Source organism: Citrus sinensis, chromosome 4 (genome assembly GCF_022201045.2).
Source record: "Citrus sinensis cultivar Valencia sweet orange chromosome 4, DVS_A1.0, whole genome shotgun sequence".
Taxonomy (NCBI): domain Eukaryota; kingdom Viridiplantae; phylum Streptophyta; class Magnoliopsida; order Sapindales; family Rutaceae; genus Citrus; species Citrus sinensis.
The window spans coordinates 929678-954886 of NC_068559.1; the positions used below are offsets into that span (position 1 = coordinate 929678).

At 33.3% G+C, this 25209-nt stretch overlaps 4 protein-coding genes across 6 annotated transcripts; all 4 read right to left on the bottom strand.

Annotated features, from left to right (window-relative positions):
* Window positions 1-451: 451 nt before the first annotated feature.
* Window positions 452-8829, bottom strand: LOC107177397 (uncharacterized). Of its 3 annotated transcripts, none has more exons than XM_052439193.1 (13): window positions 8488-8829; window positions 8202-8277; window positions 6992-7058; window positions 2966-6904; window positions 2741-2873; window positions 2352-2571; window positions 2053-2265; window positions 1895-1987; window positions 1705-1806; window positions 1351-1608; window positions 1213-1266; window positions 814-1115; window positions 452-695 (listed from the first exon to the last, which is right to left on the bottom strand). In XM_052439193.1, the coding sequence occupies exons 7-12, from the start codon at window positions 2215-2217 to the stop codon at window positions 906-908; spliced, it is 882 nt and encodes a 293-aa protein (XP_052295153.1). In that variant the 5' UTR covers window positions 2218-2265; window positions 2352-2571; window positions 2741-2873; window positions 2966-6904; window positions 6992-7058; window positions 8202-8277; window positions 8488-8829; the 3' UTR covers window positions 452-695; window positions 814-905. The 3 variants fall into 3 exon arrangements, with proteins under 3 accessions (XP_052295153.1, XP_052295152.1, XP_052295154.1); XM_052439192.1 differs by having other exon boundaries at window positions 6992-7657; XM_052439194.1 differs by having other exon boundaries at window positions 2966-3034; window positions 4496-7657.
* On the bottom strand, window positions 3227-6081 carry LOC127901757 (uncharacterized). The gene is made up of 4 exons (XM_052439313.1): window positions 5344-6081; window positions 4496-5124; window positions 3952-4057; window positions 3227-3847 (listed from the first exon to the last, which is right to left on the bottom strand). Exons 1-4 carry the CDS (start codon window positions 6079-6081, stop codon window positions 3227-3229), a joined length of 2094 nt encoding a protein of 697 aa, XP_052295273.1.
* Window positions 8830-13697: 4868 nt separating the features above from the next.
* LOC102615060 (nematode resistance protein-like HSPRO2) lies at window positions 13698-15393 on the bottom strand. Its single transcript, XM_006486289.3, has one exon. The coding sequence runs from the start codon at window positions 15285-15287 to the stop codon at window positions 13890-13892; it is 1398 nt and encodes a 465-aa protein (XP_006486352.1). The 5' UTR covers window positions 15288-15393; the 3' UTR covers window positions 13698-13889.
* A 6066-nt stretch (window positions 15394-21459) lies between these two features.
* Window positions 21460-23988, bottom strand: LOC102614755 (60S acidic ribosomal protein P0-like). Its single transcript, XM_006486288.2, has 4 exons — window positions 23731-23988; window positions 23456-23623; window positions 22861-23253; window positions 21460-22183 (listed from the first exon to the last, which is right to left on the bottom strand). The coding sequence occupies exons 1-4, from the start codon at window positions 23986-23988 to the stop codon at window positions 22046-22048; spliced, it is 957 nt and encodes a 318-aa protein (XP_006486351.1). The 3' UTR covers window positions 21460-22045.
* Window positions 23989-25209: the final 1221 nt, after the last annotated feature.

The following is a 25209-nucleotide window of genomic DNA, read 5'->3' on the forward strand; positions in this document are numbered from 1 at the left end:
CTAATTTCATCAATAGCCATCATTACTCCCCGTTATATCTTTGGCGCCAATCTTGTTTTAACCATCCACAGCAATAATAACCAGCCGTTGATTGTTTCATCAACGGCCAATACTACTTCCCGTCTTTTTTTTTTTTTTGCGCTAAACATAGTTCAACATTTAACGAGAAAAAGAAACTGATGTGATAAAATGTGATAGCATGGTTAGTGCATGCCGTTGTAAGAAGTTTTAACAGTGATAATAAAATTTTGCTGTGGAATATTTATATAACAGTCATTACTATTGAAAAAATCAATTTTACCATATAATTAACCTGTTGCAATTTAAATTAACTTACTATTTAATTCCTCGATATATTCCTAATTTCATTTATATAAATAATACATTCGAATTTTCTAAATAAATAAAGTAAACATACACACGATTGTCCAAACAAAATTGTATTCAAATTTGTGTACACATGGTGTCCAAACAAAATTGTATTAAAAAAAGAAAAAAAATCTATAATGAACAATATGATATAAAGAACTCATTGTCAAGAAAAGATGGAAAATATAGCCATTGTTTGAAAAGAAACTACTGAGTACCAAAAATAGTATCCTTAACATGAACTTAAATTAAGCAACTTGATCAAGTCCTCTATGATGAAAACATTCATTATTGCGAAATAATCCTTACCCAAGAACTTCAAATTCCTGCAACAATGAGAATTAAAATATTATGTTCTAGTTTATAAACTCCCAACTTTTATTTTTTACGTATATATACATATGACATTCTATAGGTAAAATATAATTTAAATTATAGCATTACCTTTACTTGAGTTAATCCAAGGTGATGTACTTTATAGGCCATGCAATTGTGCTCCATTTTGCATCACCTAAGTTAAAGAACTTTTGAGTTGGTCAAACCAGAGATAATGATGGTTTATTCACTTCATCAACCCATACTTTGTAGTAATCTGGTCCAAGTTGAACATGGTGGACCAATGCCTCAGGATTTGTTGCAGCTATCATTCCTTTTGCAACCACTTCCCCAGTACCCAACCAATTTAAGAGTTTACAAATATCACCATTAGTTGGAGTATTTGGAATAGCTGTGCTATCTTCAAAGGACTATCAGAAAACAAAAAAATTATATATTAAAACAAAGTAAAAATTTGTTTTTGAAAAATCATAAATTTATATATAAAACATATGAAACCAATAAAACCTGAGGAGTTGGTGCAAGATTATTGTCCAAGTTGTCATCAATGTTAACATGGTCCTGTTAAAATATAAAAATCAAAATAATATTATATGAAAAAAGTAAATATGATGGTACAATTAATTATTAATTTAAATAACTTACCTTACTAAATCTTCTCCTAGACATGAAAAAATTTTGAAATTCAGTAAATCGATCACTTAGTTCTTTCAAATCATTCTCAAGCTTCTTTACTTTGCGGTTGCCTTGGACCTGTGCAGCTACTTTTGAAGGTGTTACACCAAATCCCATACCTTTGACACAGCCAGGACGCTCATCACCTTTTAGTTTTGCAATTCCATCATTCTTTAAGGAGGTTTGATCCTCTTCAGTTGACATTGCAGAAATTTCTTTAAGTTTTTTCTAAATGAGCATATATTACAAGATACTAAGACTATATTAATGGAATTTCATATCATATTATTGTTATATAAACCAAGCAATTGTATTTATTAGTACCATTGATTCAGCAGCAGCCGCATTAATTGGTTGTCCATTTTTTCGTGTACGTGATTTAAGCCAAACGTTTACTCTAGTACCTGAAGATGGATCCTTTTTTATCTACCAATAAAACAGAAGATAATAAGAAAAAAAACCTCATCTAAAAAGATAGCACATATTCCACAATCAAGTTTGAAGTAGATAAAACCATTTCATCCCGTGTCCGTGCCATGCCTTTTCGACTTGTTGTGTGAGGCTTTGTTTGTGTTGCTCTCAATTGTTGGAATTTTTCACTTCTCTCCTATAAGACATAGGATATATTGAATGTAGTAACGTGAAATATAAATAATATATTGACATACATACTTTCCAATCTTTGCTTAATCGGTGGGCAACAAATTTCCTCCATTCTTCATCAGTCACATCTTCAGGTTTTAGCAACTTCAGTTTCCTAGTTGCATCAGGCATTTGAAATGCTTCCCTTATACTAATTGACAATTTGGATTTGTAATCTATCCATAACTTTCTCATTCGAGCAAGTATGTTTTCTTTTTTATGGTCATCAATGATAAACTTTTGCTGCAATGATATTAAAATAAACAACATTGTTAGTTGCTTTAAAGTATTATTATTTATAAATGAAATTAATAAAAAGGCTATCATACCTTAACAGCTGTCCAAAGCACTTCTTTAGTTTCTGAATCAACAGTGGTCCAACAATCTGGAATTATTGATACCGTCTCTCGAACAATACTCCCATGGCCGAACTTAACACTACGGAGGTTGGTCCGATTGGTTGGTCATATTCATTAAACTCTACCACTAGGCGCTCATTTTTTTTAGTTGCCACCACATTCATCCTTGATGGGCCTCTTTTCTTCTTCTCTGTTAACGTGTTAAAATTTTCAAACTTCCAACATTACTATTTATTACAAAACAACCAAATTAAAAAATATACAATAAATAAAATATTATTATGTTAAAGAAACGAAAAGAGAATCATGAGAAAAACATATAATTAAATAAATATTTCATGACTAAATAAAATAAAGACCTAGTTTTGTTGGCTCGGATGGTTCACTGAAACTTTGTGGGTTGGACTGACTATCTAATCTTCGCCTTATCTCTTGCTCCTCTCTTGCAACAATATTTGATGCTAGGAATGGTCTTTTTCCTTTGCTCTTATCCTTTAGGAAGTTGGAAACATTTATAAGTTCAACAAAAAGTATTTCTTAATGTTCTAATCAATGAATTATATCAAAACACTTCTAAAACTTACCTTTCTACCGTTGCCCATAGTCATTTTCTCTAATTAAGTGTTCACGATAAAAATGAATCTTTATGCTAGCTACAACATGTTAAGAGTAAGTGAACATGATATATCATTAGGAAAAGAAAAAGATAAAATACAGTTGTTACTACAAATATAACAACATTATTAGCATATGTTCATTGTTCATACTACAGTAAATCAAATATGCATTCACACTGTAAAAAATAATAAACAATGAATTCCAAATTCAAAATGAATAATAATAGTTTAAATTTCAATTTCAATTTCCTCAGAATCCTTCCTTACATGAGAATCATTACCATCCACATCATTAGGCTCCAGCCTAGAAGCATCGATAGGCATATTAGTTGAATTTACATTCTCATCATACATATTAAGGTTGTGATAGCCCCTTGGTGTTGCTTTAAGTACAACATACCAATTCGATGTATCACTTTCTCGAGAGTAAAAAACTTGTTTCGCTTGTGACGCCAATATGAAAGGATCTATTTGCCATTGATTTTGTCCTTGATGGAGATTCACCAATGTGAAACCATCATTTTGCTTGACTCCATTTATAGTGTTAGCCCAATCACAATGAAATATGGGCATTTGAAATGTACGATAGTCAAGCAAAATGATATCTTTTATAACCCCATAGTAGGATACATTTCCAACAACTGCAGCATTATCCTTCGCACTAGATCTACATATAGTTTCTGCTTCAATAAAGACACCACTATCTTGAGTTGACCTTTCTACTTCCCTTGTATGAAATCTTTGACCATTAACAATGAAACCAACAAAAGACATTGCATGCATCCTAGGCCCTTTTGCTAGTGACTTTAATGTGTCAGATACATTAGCCATACTTTCTTGGATCTTTATCTATTCACCAATAAACCATACAATAGGTCAGCATATACATTGAAAAGTTTATTTCATTTGATTTTTTTTAATGTTAACTTAGATGGACTAAATGATTAGCTTACTTTTTCTGCTAACCATTGGAAAAAAGTTTTAGTGTGCATTTTGTGTAGCTCTTGAATATCACACCTACGTCTCCTAAATGATCTCTGCAATTCCTCCATATGCATTCTAAGATCAAACTAAGTTAATTACAAGACTAAATACATAAATTAAATAATATACATGATCGATAAATACTCACTCTCGAAATGGCTCCGCTTCTATTGTACTTAATAATACATAACGATGTGTGATTTTTAACATAGCTTCAGACATTTTCAATGATCGACCTTTTAAGATTGGCCGCCCTCCTATAATTATCTCGTCACTACTTTCCTCGTTACGCATAGGAAGTGCACCTATATTTTTTGCTTTTTGCATATATTCGCTACAAAATCTTACACACTCCTCAGCTAGACAACACTCTGCTATACACCCTTCAGGCCTTGCACGATTCTAACGTATCCCTTAAGTGTTTTCATACATCTATATAAAAGTAAAAGAAATATTAACTATTTAAAGAGTGAATTTAAAAAGAAAAAAAATAAGAAAAGAGATAATTATTACCTCTCAAATGGGAACATCCAACGATAGTGAGCTGGCCCACATAATCGAGCCTCTCGCCCTAAATGAATTGTCAAGTGAATCATAATATCGAAAAATGCTGGTAGGTAGTACATCTCCAACATGCACACAGTCTCATGCATATCTAACTCTAATTTTTCCAATGCATTTCTATCTATTACTCTTTGACATAATTGATTGAAAAATGCACATATTCGAAATATTGTTGTCCTAGGTCCACTAGGTAAAAGATTTCTCAATGCTACTGGTAGTAATTGCTGCATTAACACATGACAATCATGTGACTTTAGACCTGTTATTTTACACTCTTCTACTGAAACACAATTAGCAATATTAGAGCTATAACCATCAAGTACTTTTAGCTCAGAAAGACGCTTACAAAATATTATTTTCTCCTCTTTTGACAATGTGAATGATGCTGCTGGCAATGTAAGTTTATTTTCTTTTAAATTAGGCTGCAAGTCTTGTCTAATGCCCATTGTCACTAAATCTCTACGAGATTCAATTCCTTCTTTTGTTTTTCCTTTTATGTTCAGTAATGTTCCAATGATACTATCACAAACATTCTTCTCAATATGCATCACATCCAAGTTGTGACGCAAGTCTAACTCCTGCACACAATAAAGTTTTTTAATTCATAATTTAGCTCAGGAAAAAATTAAAAGAAACTAAAATACTATTTATTATCCATTTTTTAATTATCTTTAAAAATGTCTATCATTAGCAAATTACTTCAAATACATATAAACAAAAAACTAATTTAAAAATGACTAAAAACAACTCTTAGACAAATAAAAGAAATGAAGTATTAAACAATGATAAGAGATTACCTTCCAATAAGGTAAGCTAAAAAAAATTGACTTCTTCTTCCATATACTTTTTGGTTCATTTTGCCTCCTGCTTCTCTTTTTCTTATATTTACCCCAATTGTTTTGAATATTACTTAAGGCAAGTACAATGTCTTCACCCGTCAAAGGTTTAGGAGGCCGTCTTGTTTCTTCCTTTCCATCAAACCAATCTTTTTTCTCAATACGCCATTCATGTCTCGGATGTAAAAATCGTCTATGACCTCTATATACCATCTTTTTACTATTTGTTAACCATTCAGAACATACGTTTGGACCACATATAGGACATGCTAACTCTCCTTTTGTAGTACATCCAGCTAAATTACCATAAGCCGGAAAATCATTAATTGTCCACATTAAAATAGCTTTTAGTTTAAAAGCAGATTTATTCAAAGAATCATAAACTTGAACACCATTGTTCCACAATTCAATCAAATCATCTATTAATGGCTCCAAGAATACATCAATGTCATTCCCTGGTTGTTTTGGCCCTGGTATTAATAATGTCAACATTATGTTCTCCTCAGACATACATACCCATGGAGGGAGGTTATATGTTACTAGGAAAATAGGCCAACAACTGTATACAGAGCTAAAATTACAAAAAGGGTTAAACCCATCAGCAGCAACCCCAAACCTGATATTTCTTGGATCAGATGCAAAATTAGACCATTTCTTATTGATGTTATCCCATGCCACTGAATCAACTGGGTGTCTCATTTTTCCATATGAACTTTTGTTAATTGAGTGTCATTTCAATTGTTCTACTTTTTCACATGACATAAACATCTTTCTAAGTCTAGGTATTATAGGAAAATAGCGCAGCACTTTTGCTGGTACTCCTGTCCTAATCTTCTTAGTTCGAGAATTTACTTGCCATCTAGAGGTGTTACACTTAGGACATGTATCTAAATTTTCTTTCTCCTTGGTGAAGAGACAACAATCATTAACACAAGCATGGATTTTTTTGTAACCACTGTCAAAATCCTTAAGCAGTTTCTTCACTAAGTGTAGAGAACCAGGTAAAACATTATCTTCAGGTAACATATCACAAATAATCTGAAGAAGTTCATTAAAACCATTATCAGATAATCCATGTGCAATCTTGTGTTTATATAAGGCAACAGTTGCTGACATTTTTGTATATTTTGAACATTCTAGGTATAAAGAAGTCTCAGCAGCTTTCACCTTTTCAGTAAACTCATTTTCTTCTAACCTATGTGTGGTATCATCAATGTAGTCATTTGGGTTATCTATGACACCATAGTTTTGAAGATAAGCATCATTATACATTTCGTAAGCGTCTGTCATCTTCACATCTTTATCTTGCCTAGAAGTATTTGGAGCTTCTCCATGAAAAACCCAATTATCATAAGTGGGATCCATCCCACTTATCACTAAATGTCCATATACCATGTCTACATGTTGACGACAATAACAGGCACATTTTATGCATGGACATATAATCCTATCAGAATTTCCAGCATTTTTTCTAGCCAAGTTGACAAATTTTTGGGCTCCATCTTGAAATTCTTTAGTATATCTACATATAAAAAAAAGTTAAAAAAAAATAAAACTTTAAATCTATTAGCATAAAATATTTAAATACTGCAGTTATTCAAATACTAACCTATTAAGCTTCACCCATTTTTTATCCTTCAACATGACATCAAGTGCTTGCTTGTAACCTCTTTGATCTGTTGTTTAAATATAAAACATATTTTTTTAATTATTTGTCTAGCAAAGAATCAGATTGCTCAATCTGCTATACATAACCAATTCTTTTTCTTACTCTTTTTTTTAACAAACAATTACGAATAAAAATAATCAAAATTCTTTTTCAACCCAAACTTGCAAATAAGACATCACGACTAGATGACATTATTTGGCAAAAGTACTAGCTCATAAACAAGCATATATACATATATTATACAACTAAGGTTTTTAAAAGATAAAGATAATCAAACAAGTTATTTGTATTATTGGCAAAAGAACTTATCTGTGATTGCAATTTGCATTTGTGCTCAAACTTTTGCCAACTACAAATTTCAGTTGTCCTGAATTCAGATAGATCTGTTCAAGATATAATTTGCTTTGAAATTCTCCAGAAACAATTAAAATGTATTATTGAGTTTGTAGACATGGAAAACCACCATGGCTTGAGATTCTCCAATCATAGACCTTCCAATCCTTGGTGATGGCAATATTTGATTTCAGGTCTTTGGTACTGATGCCAATAGATTTTACCCTGGCTGTTTTTTTTTCCCTTGTGGACCTCTGCTTTACTGTTGTTTCTCTTTTATAGCGTTAATAGAAAAGAAATAGCAAGATGCCAAGAGATTGGACTAGCTAGTTAGTTGGCATTTATTAACAGTTACGAATATGTACATGTTATTTGCATGCTAAAAAATCATGGAAGCAGAGGACATATATGTACATGCGGCCATTTTTATTTAATGTTTTCTTTTCTAAGAAATTCGTTTATGCTAAAGTGATGCACCGCTCAACAAGTAAAGTTATATTAGTTGCTACCACAAATGTTGACGACAGTTACGAATAAAAATAATCAAAATTCTTTTTCAACCCAAACTTGCAAATAAGACATCACGACTAGATGACATTGTTTGGCAAAAGTACTAGCTCATAAACAAGCATATATACATATATTATACAACTAAGGTTTTTAAAAGATAAAGATAATCAAACAAGTTATTTGCATGCTAAAAAATAAAATCATTTAGTATTAAGCATAAAAGAACAAATGAAAAAAAAACCAAAATTTTAATGCCAAACATATTCACAATATGCTATGTGGGAAAAAGATCAAGTATAGGGCATACCTGAAATAATTCTCACCACGAAGTCTGAAAAATGAAGTCGAAAGCTCAGACCAGCATCCTGGATTTGATTTCTCTCCTGTTGCACGTGGAACCAGAAATTTTGAAACAAAAATTTTACTTTTTTTTTCAAATCTTTTAATAAAATTATAATTTAATTAATTGAAAGATAAATTAGATTAACTAGATAACACAATAACAGTAACACAACCATTCAAACTTATGTCCCAACATAACGATTTCCAAATCAAATGAAAAGAAAATTACATATTAAATAAAAAGTTCTTACCTTTCCTTGTCGCTGATGGTACAAACGGCGATAATAGGAATTAAAAAGAAGATTGAGGCCAAAACCTTTGTGAAATTGCAGAGAGGATGAAATAAAATTGCAGAGAGGATGAAATACTAAGGTTAAAAGGGTATACGATTCCAAATAAGAGAGGGAAAATCTGAAAAACTAGGGCATTTAGAAGTATGGGTATTCTAAAAATATGAGATAAAATTGGAAAAAATCAAAAATTTTTGGAAGAATTTGATAACAGCCGAATCTCCATAGAGAATTAATGCGGGAGTGTTTTAGAAGAGGTGGGAAATTTGCAAACTAGAGAGAAATTAGTAAAGTGTTCCTATTTTGTTTGTAGTAAGATTCTAATTTAACAGGATAAGTCCAAGGCCATCTTTTATTATTAATTAACAGCAAATATCACGCGCTATTGAAAACTATTTTTACGGGGATTGATATTTTTATGCTATTAAAAATTTATTATCCAAGCAATCAACGGCAATTTTTTAAAAATATGCCATCTTATTATATAGTGGAATCTTTTAACGGTGAATATTTTAATACATTCCGTCTTTACATATTTTTAACAACATGTAATTATAATATGCCGTTAGAACTCCACCGTAAAAACTCCTTTTTGTTGTAGTGTTACGAGTTGTTTTAGATATTTGGATTTCAATTTACTAGTATGTATAGATACTGGCTTGTACATTGATTTGGAGTGTTAATTAATATAATCCAGAATGTTCATCTCTATCAAATTCTCTGAGTTCTCTTTTTACTATCTCAGTAACCAAACGAAGCAAAATATCAAATTCGCATTTGATCACGAATATTTTCATTTTTGTAACTACACGCCTATTGCTTGACGAACCAAAAATGGCGAAAAAGAAAGAAGTAAAGCTAGGGAAAAAAATTGACATTAATACTTCTAACTTTGATACCATTATAAGAGAAATCATACTCCAACAATAATATGAACACTGATGCCATTTTCAGAAGAATCACCTAAAAGTTTAAGCTGACAAGCGTCCCAAAAGTGAACCCAAGAATTGGAGAAATAATTCAAACAAGGAGGATTACATGCATGTAGAGGAATCAAATCTGAGATTTTATACTCGTTGTGGTACTATGTGTTCGGGAAAATATGTTCTTTAAAAGCATATGTGTTTATTTAATTGTAATAAATAATTTTTCTGATTAATAAAATAAATGAGACATTTTATTCAAATATCTTAATTGCATTAAATTTTTATTAAAGTCTATTTAATCATATTATATGTATTTATGTGATCATCATGTGGATTCACAGAAAATATAAATACAAATTATCTTATGATTAAATAAATTTAATTCGCAGTTGATAAATAAAGTTGGGCACTTTATTTTGGTATAGACTGTAATAAATTCATTGAATGATTTGTCTTAATTTTGTCTTAATCATATATAAATTTATTGATGTAGTACGACTACATTGAACAGGATCACATATGAGATTTAATTAACTTTGTAATAACTGTCAGACTTATTAAATCTCATAGGCATTGATTTTACTGTAATCTTAATCTTGAGTTAATTATGATTTCATGATTGTAATTGTTATTCCATTTGAGTTACCAATAGGCACGATACATACTTGTGGTCAAGATTACCCGGTATCTTGGTGGGAGCAATTATGAGTATTAGAGTTATGGATTAACAATATAGAATTTGTACAACACATCGCTTGATAGGTTTTCGGCACTTGATCATAGAATATTATGGCCAGAGTATGTCAACATATTTAGTATGTTGAAAATTATCATTAGAGAAAACCGGTAAGTATTAAAGAACAAAATGTAATTAAATTGATTGGACCGTTGAGATATCGATTTAATTAATGATGTGGTACAAATGATTGTGTAGTAAAGAAATCAATGTGGCTTAGGACGAATTATTATTCGAGCATACAATTATGGAAGTCAGTTCCAATCTTTTAGTGGAGTAGATTTAGAATTAAATAATTGGGCTAGTTTAATTACAAGTCTAATTATTGTAGCCACTATTGTATGTTCTCAAATAATCCCCGGGTTAGCTCATTTAATTGACTGCACCACTACTGGATTAATAAGCAAGATAACTAGCTATTTTGGTCAAAAGCCTAAATATATTATTTAGTGGGAGACTCCATTTAATTAGCTTGTGTGTAAAGGGCCTTATGTTATTTTACAAGGTGGGTCCCCTATAGAAAAAGCAAGTAACGTGAGTTTTGATTTTTGATTATTTGGAGCCTATGGTTTTCACTAAAGGGTGATATAAAAATGCTTATTTTCTCTAAAGAAAAAAGAGCAACCACTTTATACAGATCAGAGAAAAAGATTTTTCTCTCTATTGTTGAGAGAAAAATTTTCTCATGCTAGTTGCTTTAGTAGTGATAAAGGTGCCCACACATTAAGTGTAGATCAAACCTGAGTCATAACCTGGAGATCATTGGTGAAAGTTCGTGATCTAATAAGCGTGGTGGTGACGGATCGTGATCTAACAGTCGTGGTGGTGACGGATCGTGATTTGGGAGCGCCTAAATCACTTCAGTGGAAAAATCTAAATCGGATTTTCAAGGTACGATTTCTAGATTACAAATTCTTGTATATTAAATGAGAGCGATCTTAAAAGGGTTTTTTAAAAAAAATTAAAAAACCTGATCTTTCCCCAACAATTGGTATCAGAGCCATCTCATATTAATATATAAGAATATTGTATGAAATCATTCTTGAAATTTATGTATTACAGTGGCACAATTTATTCATATATATATTATTTATTTAATATATGAATAAAGTATGTTTTGGTTTGTCTTAATTCATGATTAGATCTTCCATTGTATTTTTCTTTTGGATCTGTAATAAGAGGGGTATTGTTTTATCACCATGTTTCCATCTTGATTTATTTTACTGTTATAGAATTTTTCTAAGCCAAAATTGGCCTAGGAAATTTGTAAATCGCTGCAGAATAATCACGCGATGACAGATCAGAGAACGAAGGCTGGAAATTTCAGCGGCAACCAGCAGCAAGCAGCGCGCGGCCAACAGTAAACTGAGGTGATTTGGGAGATGAACTAACGTGATTTCAAAAGTAAAATGAGGTGTTCTAAGTTTGAAATAATATAAAGAGATATATGGAGTTAATTTAAAGATGGAGAGCTCAAAATGGATATATTTTATTCTTTTTTCATGATGGTTTGCTCTAACCATCGAATTTGGCTTCGATAACCTTTGTAAGCTATCCTCCCTCCACTCAATAATGTAGACTTTTCTTCCATTTATTCTATGTTATTACGTGTCATTTGCACATCAATCCAAATTGATGTCCCAAATTTATCCCAAACAAGAATTTTACCATCAAAATGTTGAATGATAACTACAAATGTTCCAAGGATTCTTCTGAATGCGAATGATTGAATCACCGATTATTTGCTGAGCCTTGTGCTATCGCCATCTTCAGGTCTCTTTCAGCTTGAAGAAATGATAAATTGATGATAGTGTCTGAGAAAAATAAACAATGAGAGAAATTATAAACATACAACAGAAACATAGACCGAGAAAAATTAAAAGTAGGTGAGACCCTTAAGAAGCGCTTTCAAAATAATTCTGAAACAAAAGCACCCCACTTTTGATAATCTTTCTCCCCAGCAGAGGGCTTCACATCTCTGTTCGTTCGTAAGTCATAAAGTTAGTCGCTCCTTATTCCTTTATTCATAGGGAGTGTAAATATACATTTATCTTGATTATTTGACTAAGATTTCAAATTGAAGATTTATGCTACGCAAACAATTTTTCAATTTGGACGAAATAATTTATTATTTTCATGAAATATTGCATGGGATGAATGTTATAAATATCCATATGCCTTGCCACTTCTCATTAAATGATTTCTAATCATCTAGATTACAGTGAAGGTGTGTAGTAAAAAGAACATATATAAAGAGTTTTTAAAATAATTATTGTTAGTTGTGTTATAAAAAGGTCCAGCTACAATACAAGTGTAATTTTATACCTTTTTTTTTTCAACCATTGGATCCAACCCAAGAGTTGCAAATGCTATTACAACGGCTTGGATGGTGTTATTTGATTATTAACGATGTTGTCCCTTATGTTTACTAAAAGAAGAAGAAAAAATTAAGTTTCAAAATTTTGACACATTGGTCCGTTAAAATATTTTATTGTCAAAGGTAATTTAGTAAATGAACATATTTATATATTAAAAATATGAATGAATTATTTTAACTTGGTAAAATACTCTCTACTTCTATTTACTTAAAATACCAATTAGATTTTAATAATACTATTTTGTATTTAGTGTAACACAAAATTGGACAAGGTTTTATATAAATTTTGTCAATATTAAAATGAAAAAAAGATAAATATTAAATAAATTCTTGGATAGTCATTTAAATTCTCATTATAGAGTTTATAAATAATATTTTCAAAATAATAAATTTCAATATGTAAATTTGAGATTGTTTAAATTTACTTATATTTTATCACACGTATGAAACTGATCAATTATTTATTTAATATGAAAACAAATAAATTGTATAATATTTATTCTATTACTTAAATTTAAAATTGGTTGAGAAGTAGAGAGAGAATAAATTTTTTAGAATTTTAAAATTATTATATTTTAATTGGGTTTATTACATAAAATTATTAAAACTTATAGTTTTTATTATTTACGGAAAACAATAGGGATTTTTGAAGAAAATACCAAATAAATTTTTTAGAATTTTGAAATTATTATATTTTAATTGGGGCTTATGCATAAAATTTTTATTATTTATAGAAAACTATAGGGACTGCTAAAGAAAACACCAAAATGGTGTTCGGTACAACGAGGGTAAGATAGTTTTGTCCATTGTGTTATAAAAATAATTAATTATAAAAAGAATTAGTTGAATATTTTGTAAAATTTATTTTTAAAAGTTCTATTAATCTTAAAGGATTAAACTATTATAAAAATATGAAAGAATATGATGGATAAAATTTAATAAGAGTAATGTTAGTTCTCGAAATCAAATTTTAAAAAATTACTCTTTATTATTTACTATGAGCTGATAATTTTATCAAAATAATTTTTTTAAAAAAAAACTAAATCAAAACAATTAACTTTTTACATTTTTAAATCACTTTCAAATACTAAAAAAGCATTCTGAAACAGCCTTTAAACAGCCAAAAACAAACTTATGAATCAAAATTTCGGTCTTTCCATTATAATCATAGTAAAATATTTTACAACGATGTAGCATCAACTAATAAATTGTACAACCGACGCAAAAATCTGCCCAAACTCAATACAAAGAATAATGCTTTAATTTAATTTTTTTTGGGGTTTGTGTATGAACTGTAAAATAGAATGAAACTATAACTGAAAGTTTAATGTTTCTTTTCAATTTCATGACTCCAAAACTCTCCCAAGAAAGTCTTGGCAGCATCCAAACTCGGATAATAAGTCGGCTCAAGAAATAACTGACTCAGCGAGTCACTCGATGCCCCACTGACCACCACAACTCCGTTGGCCTTCGCCTCTAAGCTCCCCATCACCACCGCCAGCAACTGCTTATACGCGTAAAAGAACCGCTTCAACGCGGCCTCCACCGCTTGCAGTGCCTGAACCAGATGAATCTTCGCGAAGTCTCTTTCTTTCTTCTCGTTGTACATTCTCATCGCCGCCTCCTGCACCCTGGGCCCACCCCTCGGGTCCACCTCCACTCCTAGTATTAACGGTACATTGTGTTTTAATTCCTTGGACTGTTTCGTAATTTCAAACAGCCCACGTGATCTAAAACAAAACGGGCCGGATTCGGATGACGAGGATATCGATAGCTGATTCTTCAGCCTCAAGAAATCGTCCGGATCCATCAACAGGTGGAGGTCTTCGATCTCCGACAGAAGTTTCCAGATTCTTTCGAGTAGATAGCAGTCGTTTGACGCTTCTTCGAATTGCTTACTCTCTATCCTGGAAACGATGCGTTTTAGGAGCTGCTGCGTTGTGAAGATCCACGATTCGAGGATTTGGTGTGCTGTGTAGAGAGTCTGATTCTCGTGATTGTTTATTTGGTGATCGTAGGGGTTCTTTTTCAGAGAGTGGAGCTCGTGTGGTTTGCAAACGGCGTCGTATTCGAGGTTTGGTTTCCCGGCGAGGTTTGGCTCGCCTAAGCCGAGAGTGTACCGGCACCCTCTCATCTCGCACTCGATGATGTACATAATTTTATCCGCCGCGTCCTCGGATTTCTGCCACGTGGCCAGACGAGGCAGCAGGCTGTATTCACTTGTTCTGTTAACCAACGTCGATTCCCCGCCTGGAACCTTCCACACCTCAGCGGAGCTTCTATTGCGAGCCAAGAAGCCGTTCTCCGTCGTCAAATCGACGATCGGAGCCGTGCCGGAGCGGTCATCGTCCTCGCATAGAGACGCGATGAGCTGGATCTGACTGGTAGCCAGCGACTCCAGCCGCCGCTTGAACTCGCGCCGGTTGGCGTACGGCCTTGGATCGGAGAGGACGATCGAAACGAACCGGAAGGTGATCTCCAAAGCTTGCAGAGCCGGTTTCAAAACGGCCTCGTTTTCCCAGTTGGGAAAGTCCCTCGAGCTCCATAGCTTCCTCAGCTCCGGAAGACGGAGATACTGCTCGTAAGCCGAACAAGCCGCATCTGAACAAGCAACAGGCGATTTAGTGGCTCCCCGGAACGGCGTCGGAATCGAAACCTGAAGTTTATTAGAAAGCTTTGGAGACTTGCTAGGCATTTTCGTTTTACAATCTAGATCAACCATTGTTTTTGTATCAGGGAGAGATGAAATAATTAAACGTAGTCGTTTTGGGTTTCGTTAACGTTAACTTTGATTTGGTTTGCTCTTCTAACACCAGAGAAAAGAGGGAGAGGGGTGTATATATATATATATATATAATAAACATAGGGCCGTGTTTGGGGATAAGATTAAGAAGGAGAAATAGAAATATGTATCTTTCAGAAAAAAAAAAAATAGATATAGAAATAAATACCGAAAAGGCGTGTGGAATAAAGAACGAGGAATTTTGAAAGTAGTGGTGGCGTAGAAATGTATTTTAAAAAAAATTGTTTTTTTAATTGTTTTTCAAAAGCATTTTTATTGGGTTAGGACTTAGGACACAGGCACATGAAGCTTATCCATTTCTTTCACCTAACAAGAAGGAGCGTGCCCGGTCTAAAACTTGGCCTTGTTTGGAATCACAGGGTTGGAACGGAGACTTTGGTCTTTCGCGTGTAGTTAATTTTTATTTTTTTTTAAATTAAGCCCACCATGGATGAAGATCCAGTGTTTCGCTCCTATTGTAATTACCAATTGCATGCTGCCACGTATATGATCTGGGTCACTTAGATGATGGCAATAGGATGAGCTGCGGCAGATCTAGTGTTTCCTGCAACACTTTGTGAAGGTTTTTGTTTTCTCTTGGGATGCTTCCTCAGGGCAACACACATCCTTTGTATGTGGCTATGGGTCAAAGCGTGTCAGCCGACATTTGCGATAGGCTTGTAGTATCGAGTATAGACCATTAGACCACAATTTTATTTATTTATTTATTTATTAATCACTTCTAGATTTTGTTTGATGAAAACGACTGCGGCCCAATGACGCTTCATTAACAGTGTCAGTGATGCTGCAATCTGGCGGTCTGAGGTTTTACCCAACAAGTTTGGAAAAATCGGATTCAGAACGACTCCAAGGTTTTACCTATTAATTTTAATTAAAATTTAAGAAGCCAGTTGGTTATTTAACATAACAAATTTGATGTTCGCAGACTGCAAATTCGCAACCCTTGGACACAAACTGGAGGTACCTTATCCTGTTTTTGGGACAGCTTTCTCTATTATTAAACTAAACTAAATTTTAAGATAATAAGTAAACTCTAAAAATACTTGTCGTATTAACCAATCCGGCATCTTTAATGATTTATAATATGTTTAAGAACTAATCTTTAAAAACATTGAATTCGACATAAACATTTTGATACTTATGTTTTACCAGCAATGTTTTAAAAAAAAAAAAAGGAAAGAAAAATTGATCAAATCTCTCGCTCTAATCCGTTTCCCAAAATGCATGCTCCAATTAAATATCGCCCATATGTATAATATTTTTGTCCAAATTAAAAATCATTGCTTTATCTTAGTGAGAATGAGGAAGAAAGAAAAATTCCAAAATATGGAAACTAGTTCCGATGTGTTTCGGATAAGTCTCTTTCTCCTTGGTGGGCTTTGTCTCATTCCCACTTGCAAATTTCGGCTAAATGGACTTTGAAAGATCTTTTTCCCTTTCAACTCAATCTCCGTGTTTACCGCTCAACGTCACGACTCCCACCGCCCTGATTGGTCCACGTGTCCCCCGCCGATTGCTCCAATCACCGTAGTGCCCTCCAACTAAATCACGCTGCCAAGCACGTGACCGCGTCCGCACACCAGACACGTGGCGCACATGTCACGTGCAACGCATCCTGTTTATCTGCCCACCCAACCTGTCGAGCATGAGTTGGCACTTCACGTTTCCTATAGGCTAAGGCGGTGCCAAGCAAACACGTGGGTTGCCTCCACGTGGCCTGGACAGTTCGGATTGGTAGTTGATGATGATGGAGATTGGCTTACACGTCTAGTAACAGGACACGCGTCGCGTGGAATAACAGCCGTTGATTTCGCGGGTATGGTGGTATGGGCCGCCGAACAAATGAGAACAGAGATTAGTCTATTAGAAAACAGTGAAAGCAGAAACAAGATTATTATTCTTTTCTTTTTTTTTTCAATTTTTTTACTTTGAAGTTAGTCAACTGTGAGCCAGCAAAGCAGAATCCTTTCTATTTATTCATTCATTCATTCATTCATTCATTCGTTCTTGCGAGGAAGCATGTTTTAGGGCACAAAAAAGGGGGCATTAATGCGCCAACCAAAAAAAAAATAAAAATGTGAAGCATGGCCCATTTCCTTGCCTTGTAATATGCACTTAATTTTTCTTTTCCTTTATCCATTTGTGGATGAAGAGAATCAGAATTTTGGATTAGATAGCGAGGACCATGATGCATAATTGTCTGTTAAAGCAAAAAGTTTTACCCATAATAAAGTTCTTTTTTTTTTTTTAAGTTTAAACGATTTAAGATGCGTATTATATTCAAATTTTAATTCTCATATCCAACTTACACGTATATATGGATGAGTTCTTCTTTTTTATGAGGAATATTAAAATATGTTTAAATAAAGATATTGTTATGGATAAATTTCAAATGTCTTCTAAAATTTAAATTTAAAATCTACATCCGATCCACAGACATATGGATTGGATTTGAATTGAATTTACCAATCCGTGGATTGGATTGGATTAAAAATTTACAATCCGTAAAATTATGGATCGGATATGGATTGATATCCAATCCGTAAAATTCGATCCGCGAATACCCCTACTAAAGGTATTCATGTTGCATGAAGCTCTTCATTTGAAACCAACTTGTTTAATTTTATCTTCAGTTTTTAAATTCTGATTTGAGAATGCTTATTTATTATTATTTTTTCTTCTTATTTTAGATTAAGGAAATTAAGCCAAATTTTCTTATTATTTCCTTGAAAACATTATTTAACTTAGATTGACAACCGAAGCTAAGCATATATTACGCTTACTATTCTTGCCCTTGCGTCATGACACTTTTTAGCTTTAATTATCGGTGTTAATCCTTATTAGATAGATTCAAAATCATCTCATCTGCCCCACTACCAAAAAGAAATTTAAAGAAAGAACGGCAGTGTCGGTCTCGTTAGGCTATTATAATTTTCCTTATATTATATGCTAATGTCCTTTTGGAACCAACTTTGTTAAAATAATGCGATATTGTGATCAGCATGCCCCCTTGTTTCCCCTTGTTTCTAAGAAATGAAAAGGCAGATAAGCATTCCATTAAAGTAATGTCACCATTTTTGCCTCCTTGTTGCAAGTCAAAAATCATTTTATTCTCTATTAATTCCGCAACAAATTTGAGCCACATAATGACGTATTAATGAGAAAAAAAAAATTAGTGACCAACCAATGCTGAGTTGAACATGCCCTTTAATTTAACAAGAACACGACACTCATTAGTAGATTTATGTTGACCTAAAAAGACACGATTATTAATCAAGACAAAACTTAAGTTATCCATTGATTAATCGTGTCAAATTTAGATTAAGAGTTTTTTAACGCTCCAATCCATTAATGATAAGATTAATTATCTGATTAAAGATATAGTATTATATCGTTGTTTAATCTAATTATACCCTATTCTTTAAACCATATAATCTAGAATTATCTAGTTATATTTTGACAGAAGATTAATTAGAATTTTGAGTTTGTAATATGTTATTATAAACATGTTACACAAGTGTTTTTTTTTTTTTTTAAATTCAAATATAAAGAATATGTTAAATGAGTGGCATGATTTATTAACAACTTGAATTAGAGATTCTAGACGCGATTAATAAAATATGTGTCTCAATTTGACACACACCACACGACACGCTAACTCAAATTGTTTCCAGGTTGAAGAAGTCTAAGAAAGAAATTAATAAGGAAAAGGCATTTCTGGTCCCCGTTGATGGCCATTAATTACAATGAAGAAGTCGTTGTCGCTAATTACAGCCATAATAAATGCACATACGATTAGCGGAGAAAACCCATTAAAAGATAAAATGATGCAACCTCGGAATGGATAAGCATTACATGAGAATGAATGATACAGCGATTTGCCTCCTTATTGCAAGCCTAAATACCGAAAAGCACATCAAATGAATCTCAACTTGCCTCCTAATTGCAAGTCAAAACTCTAGAACGCACTTAAAATCAATCTCAAGTGGGGACGAATTGTCATAAAAGAATTGAGCAAGCAAGCGGCAATCAACCTCTCAAATGGAGCCACTTTGTTTTATTGTTTATACATTATCCTCAAGCTTTTCTTTCTTTTCTTTTTTTAATTAAAAAAAGAAAAGCAAATGAACGGATATAATCTTAGAAATTACGAAGCTCCAATTGGAAATCTAGGGAGCAAAAGTAATATGGGTAAATTTCTAGAAGCAAAAGTCCCATAAAAGAAAGAGTAAATCTGAAATTAAAGTGGTTAGAATTTAAAGTTATGAAGGCCAAACTATTCATTAAAAAAAAAAGTTAAAATTGTGGATATACCATATACAATATTTGAACATTTTTTCCCCTATTAAAAGAATAAATTAAAGTTTATTCCTGTAATTTTGAACCAAACCCCAATTTGTTTTCTTTTTTTTTTAAGTCAACAATAAAATGTTTTTATCTACGACTTTATAGTCTAAATGATAAAAAGATAAGCATCATGAAATACAGAAGATTGTTGTGCTGTCTACCTTCGCATGTTGTTAAGGATGTTCACAAAAGAGAAGAATTATGTTATTCCAAAAATCGATCAGTGCGTAATAAATAACTGGACAGTACGGAGGGATACAAAAATCATTGAGTTGCTGATGACTATCGTGAAAAAAAAAATGCTCTTAAAAGTGATGGTAAAGGGGAGTATACATTGAAGGATAAACTGATGATGTTCACGTGCAATCGGAACTGTGAGTTGGTCTTTTTTTTTTTTAATATTGTTATACAGAACTGTAGATATTACAATTAATATTTACAAACAGATTCTATAATTGGGACCTTCTTCATGGCATGTACTCCTCTGAAGCGCTGCCCAAATTCTTCAAACCCTCTCAAATATTCGAGGGTTGTCCACTTCACTCACATTTCGTGAGGGATAGACTGATTCAACTCAATTATTTGATAATTGAGGGAGGATTGTAAATAACCCTCTTAAATACTTTTATGGAAACTCGAACCCTTACACTCAATATTGTAAGTGTAAGGATTCTTTCACTGAACCAAAGGTCCATTGATCTTTGAAACAAAGAAAGAAAGAAAGAAAGAAAGAAAAAACATGCACGATACCAATGTGTGTTATAAAGTCAATGATAACAATAATGTGCCACATGATGAAACATTGGTGCCATTGATGTAATTAATTGTTTTGCCGTAGATAAGGAGAAAGAATTCATGGGATGGTACAGTTTACATCTGCATCATTCTTGTTCTCTGTATGCTTTGACTTAAATGATGTGATGGAGAATGATGGCTAAATTGACAGTATCGCACCGAATTACCATCAGGATGTTTGGAATCGGTCCAAGTCTCACCCAACTATTGCATTCAAGTAATCGTTATATAGAAAACAAATAAGTAAAAAGAAGGTAAGAATTTCAATCCACACATAGGCTCAAGATGATCAGGCGGACCTAATGTGATATAAACATTTATTATCATTAATTTTTCTCTTCCTAATTTGCTAATAATGAATCCACCAATCCCGAATTCAGTCACAAACACAAAAACATATGAAATGGTTTTCTTTTACAGACTTTAAAAATATGCTTGTAGTAGATCTCTGGAGTAGCTTGGAGTCGTAATTTTCAATTTTGTAGAATTTTGGATTTAACTAATTAACTTGATTGTAAAGGGTTGCAAATTAACATAAACTAAACTACCATGGATATTGATTGTATTTATCAGATTGAGATCCTCCCGTGATGTTATCACGTTTTATTAATTAATTTGACAACCTCTTAAAACCATGCGCTTTTTGTCCTTAATATTATCTGCCACCGCTAATTTTTTCCCGCATCATTCCGGCTTCTGTCCAATTATTCTCTCACCATCAGGAACTCATCCTCTTATCAACAACTAGTCATAGCATAAGAAAAATTTAAGAAAACAATCCCACTTTGTTAGGTTAAAATATCATATATTGGATTATGGGAAGAACTTGAATCTGTATATCTTAGGGTATTTTTAGCCTTCAAGACCATTGTACTCGACGGTTTGATATTAGATTCCACCATTAACTTGTGCTCTTATATTAAAAAATACAAATTAATTGGTTTACTAATAAAATGCAACATTGCAAAGGAATGAATCTTGACTATAAATTGAGAATGAATTTTACTTAACAACGTGTGATTAGTTAGTTATCTCAAAACATCACTTGTGAATTATCATTGCACCAAATTTAAACATACCCTTAATCAATAGCATCCGTAGGAGAAGCAAAATAATTGACTTGAGTCGTCAACAAGATCATCTTCGTGAATCCTTTGGGGTTTTGTCGTCGTCCCATTTCGCCGAAAAGTGAGTGAGGTGATCCTCTATTATCATCTCCACATTTGTATTAGACGACATGTGCCATATATATTATGTTGAACGTCTTCGGTTTAGCTGGCTTCGTTGTTTGCTGATCTTCAGCACTTGAAAACCCCCAATTCAAGGTACTTGAATGTTAAAGCAAAAGCAGAATTGATTTTGACAGTAGTTAGATTTATTCAATGCAGCCTTAAAGGATATATACATATACAAGATTTATTTAACTCATTGGGAAAAAAATTAATCGTCTTCTTGAAGAAAAATTAAAAAGGTAAAAAGATCCGAGTGATCAAGAAATTAGAGCACGGCAAATTAAGAAACTGCATGCAAACACATTAGTCGAACAAACTGAGACCCATGTCATCATCAGACTCTTCTGCAGGCTCTTCTTTCTTTTCTTCCTTGGCGGCTGCAACAGGGGCAGCTCCAGCAGCTGCAGCTGGGGCCGCCGCAGCTGCAAACTTGCTAGGATCCTGTATTTATAAAAGAAAGTCTTAGATAGGATAGTCTCAATAAAATAATTCAATAAAATCATATCATGTTTTTCAAAATTTCTCGTCAATATCATGCTTCGTTAATGACTTAATTTCATAGGCCGAGCTATATATAAGTAGTTACCAAAATTTAATTTAATATATGTTACTAGGGCTTGATCAGGTGAGTGTTGTCGCTCACTTCGACATGCCACGTGACAGTCTCATTTTGGATGGGACGTGAGTCCTCATCTAATGAGAAACTACCACGTGGTGTGATGCTCACTTGATCGCTTCTCATATGATTATGCATTTATTTATAATTTTAATCGTGTTATACACACAGTTTTTATCCTAAATATTTATACTATTTAAAATCGTTAGAGTGTGTTTGGCAGTGAGGTGCTGTAGCTTTTAAGCTGCAGCTGCTGTAGAGTAAAAGCTACAACTGTAGAATAGAAGTTGAGAAAAAAAATTTACTAAGCTGTCAAAACCCAACTACAAGTGTTATCACCACACTTCCAAACAGGCTATTAGTCCTAAAATTTGCTCTTATGACTTTAGGCCTCACATATTTTCATTTCTGGCTTCTGTCTCAGTACTTGATTCAAAATGAATGTGTACGTGATAAGATTTTTATTGGACAGACACGAATCAAACAGTCCCAGAATACAAACCTTGAGGTATTCCTTCACTTTGTCTGCTTGAGAGAAGGAGTACTCGGTGGCTACTGCAAAAGAAAGAACATTCTTGTAGCCGTTGATGAAGAAGTGTGGGGCAGCCGCAATTGTTGGGTACCGAATGGAGAGAGCCAAAGACGCGACCCTTGAGACAGCTTCAAGGAACTTCGTTGCGATGTCATCTTCAGTCAAGTCAAGCACTTCTGGACTATAGACAGAGCCATTCTCATAGACAGACATAACAATGAGACCATAAGAGAATGGCTTAATCGCCAGCTTCGAAAGCAAAGCAGACTCAGAACTTCCAACCCTATCACCTTTCTTAATAAGCTCCACTGGTGTGATAATTTCCACGGTTCCTTTGTTAATCTTTGTGGGAATGTTGAGCACCTGTACAAAATTCGTGAACCATTGGATGTTTTAAGGTGTTGTGTCAAGGATCCTGAGAATAAGTCAGGATTCTCTCCTAATATGAACTTCTCTTAATAAAATAAATATAAGAATTGGAGGTAGTTACTGTATACTAAAAAAATGAACGTTAAAAAAATCAAATTAGAAAATAATCCTGATGTCAAGCAATAAATAAATTAACCTGAAAGAAAGAGGTCTGTGAGGGATCGAGCCCGGTGTTGCCGGGAGGAACAACGACATCAATCGGAGCAACTAAGCCTACGCGAGCAGGAGCTGCCACCTTGTGTTTGCTTACCTCGTCGCTCACTTCCTTCAAATCACCTTTGGTGAAAATCATACCCACATTGCCCTGATTCAACCAAAATATGAAAAAGAGGGGTAAAAAAAAGCCACGAAAATCAGAAAGTAAAAAAGAACAATTATTGAATAAACTGATCATATGAATAATCACATTACCTGAAGAAGGGGAATGAGATTGAGAAGGTCCCGGTTACCAGTTCTTTCAGCATGCAATCTGATGGATCGTTTCATCATGGTATTTTTTCCCATCAGAACGATCGAATGGTCTCGGAGACCTGCCCTTATGTGCTGGAGCTGATTGGATCCCACATTATCGGCGGCCACGATCAGAATCTGGCTGTACTCCTCAAGCAACTTGCACAACCTTGCATCGTAAGCAATCTTCTTCTCAGCCTTTGATAGCCTCGTCGCCATTTGATTTTGATTTTTTTTTCTTTTCTCCGGGAAAAGAAATACTGTTAAGTAGAAATGAACTGCTTTCCTGAGTTTTAGGGTTCTAAACTGATATTTAGACTTGGAATTTGGCGGTGCTTTCTAACTGAATTCCCTCAAATGCAGTCTTGGGTTTGATTGAATCAATATATATTGAATATTGTCGTTTTGGTTAAGTTTTCTAATATAGTTTCATATGCGCGCCACATTATTTTCATCTTGTTTTACACTAATATAGGTAGCATTTTTATATCACATAAGAATTGTTTTTTGGCTCATCAATTATTCTGATTACACAGGAGAAAAGTAAAAGGATATCCGTTAATCAGGCTATTGATATTCGATTGTTAAGGCAGAATAAAGCAACGGCTTTTCAATTATTTTGGCTTATCACAAGCTGAAAATATTTGTGCTGCAAGTAGGAGATGGCTCGTTTCTGCAACTGAGGATATCAGTTATCGACTTGACTTTTTACAATTTTCAACCCTATAGCTCTGTATCAACAGGACCACTTTGATTTTCACTTTTAATCCTTTTGCTTTTACTTTGGTAGAATCACGGGAAACTGTCGTCTGCGAGAGCTAAAATGGTGAGAATCTCAGCCAAGACTATCTCTTTCATTAATCTACAGCTTTCCCTTTATATATATTTTCTGATTATTATTGTTTATTTTTATTTTTCTTAATATATCATTACTATTTACTAGATTCGTTGAAATGAACTGATGGTGTTGCTGTTAGGTTTCATATCAAACAAGAAGATTAACAGCAAACTCGCTCACTCAGAAATTATTGGGATTTGGAATGCGAAATTATGTGAGTGGCTTTCTCACTGCTGCCAGTCTGATAAATTAATTAGTTATCTCGGAGCCATTTCCTGAACTTAGCTGAGTCCGAAAAGTTTTCCGAGTTTCACATCTGGCAATGAATGAATGAATGCTTCCGAAAGATGATCGCTTAACGATACACCTGCGCTGGCTTCTTTAGCGCATATGCATTAACAAATGTCAAATTTTTAACGTAATCTAACCTCTACGCTCAAAAAGGTGCAGGGTTGCAATGCATTAAAATCAATTAAACAGAGAAATTCAAGGTGAAGTACATCGTAACGAATGGTTTGAGGTGATTATTCCACAATATTTTGGGCAGATTTTTAGTTAATGATAGCCCATACAATAATCAGAAATATTTGAAGAAACTTTCC

Coding starts and splice junctions, on each gene's coding strand:
- LOC102615060 (XM_006486289.3), bottom strand. CDS start 15,287: ATGGTTGATCTAGATTGTAAAACGAAAATGCCTAGCAAGTCTCCAAAG.
- LOC127901757 (XM_052439313.1), bottom strand. CDS start 6,081: ATGAGACACCCAGTTGATTCAGTGGCATGGGATAACATCAATAAGAAA. Junction 5,125..5,343: donor TTAGCTTACCTTATTGGAAG/GTAATCTCTTAT, acceptor TATTGTGTGCAG/GAGTTAGACTTGCGTCACAA. Junction 3,848..3,951: donor TCCAATGGTTAGCAGAAAAA/GTAAGCTAATCA, acceptor ATTGGTGAATAG/ATAAAGATCCAAGAAAGTAT.
- LOC102614755 (XM_006486288.2), bottom strand. CDS start 23,988: ATGGCGACGAGGCTATCAAAGGCTGAGAAGAAGATTGCTTACGATGCA. Junction 23,254..23,455: donor CACAGACCTCTTTCTTTCAG/GTTAATTTATTT, acceptor AATTTTGTACAG/GTGCTCAACATTCCCACAAA. Junction 22,184..22,860: donor AAGTGAAGGAATACCTCAAG/GTTTGTATTCTG, acceptor TTATAAATACAG/GATCCTAGCAAGTTTGCAGC.
- LOC107177397 (XM_052439193.1), bottom strand. CDS start 2,217: ATGAGAAAGTTATGGATAGATTACAAATCCAAATTGTCAATTAGTATA. Junction 1,609..1,704: donor CGGCTGCTGCTGAATCAATG/GTACTAATAAAT, acceptor ATGCTCATTTAG/AAAAAACTTAAAGAAATTTC. Junction 1,116..1,212: donor ATCTTGCACCAACTCCTCAG/GTTTTATTGGTT, acceptor GTTTTCTGATAG/TCCTTTGAAGATAGCACAGC.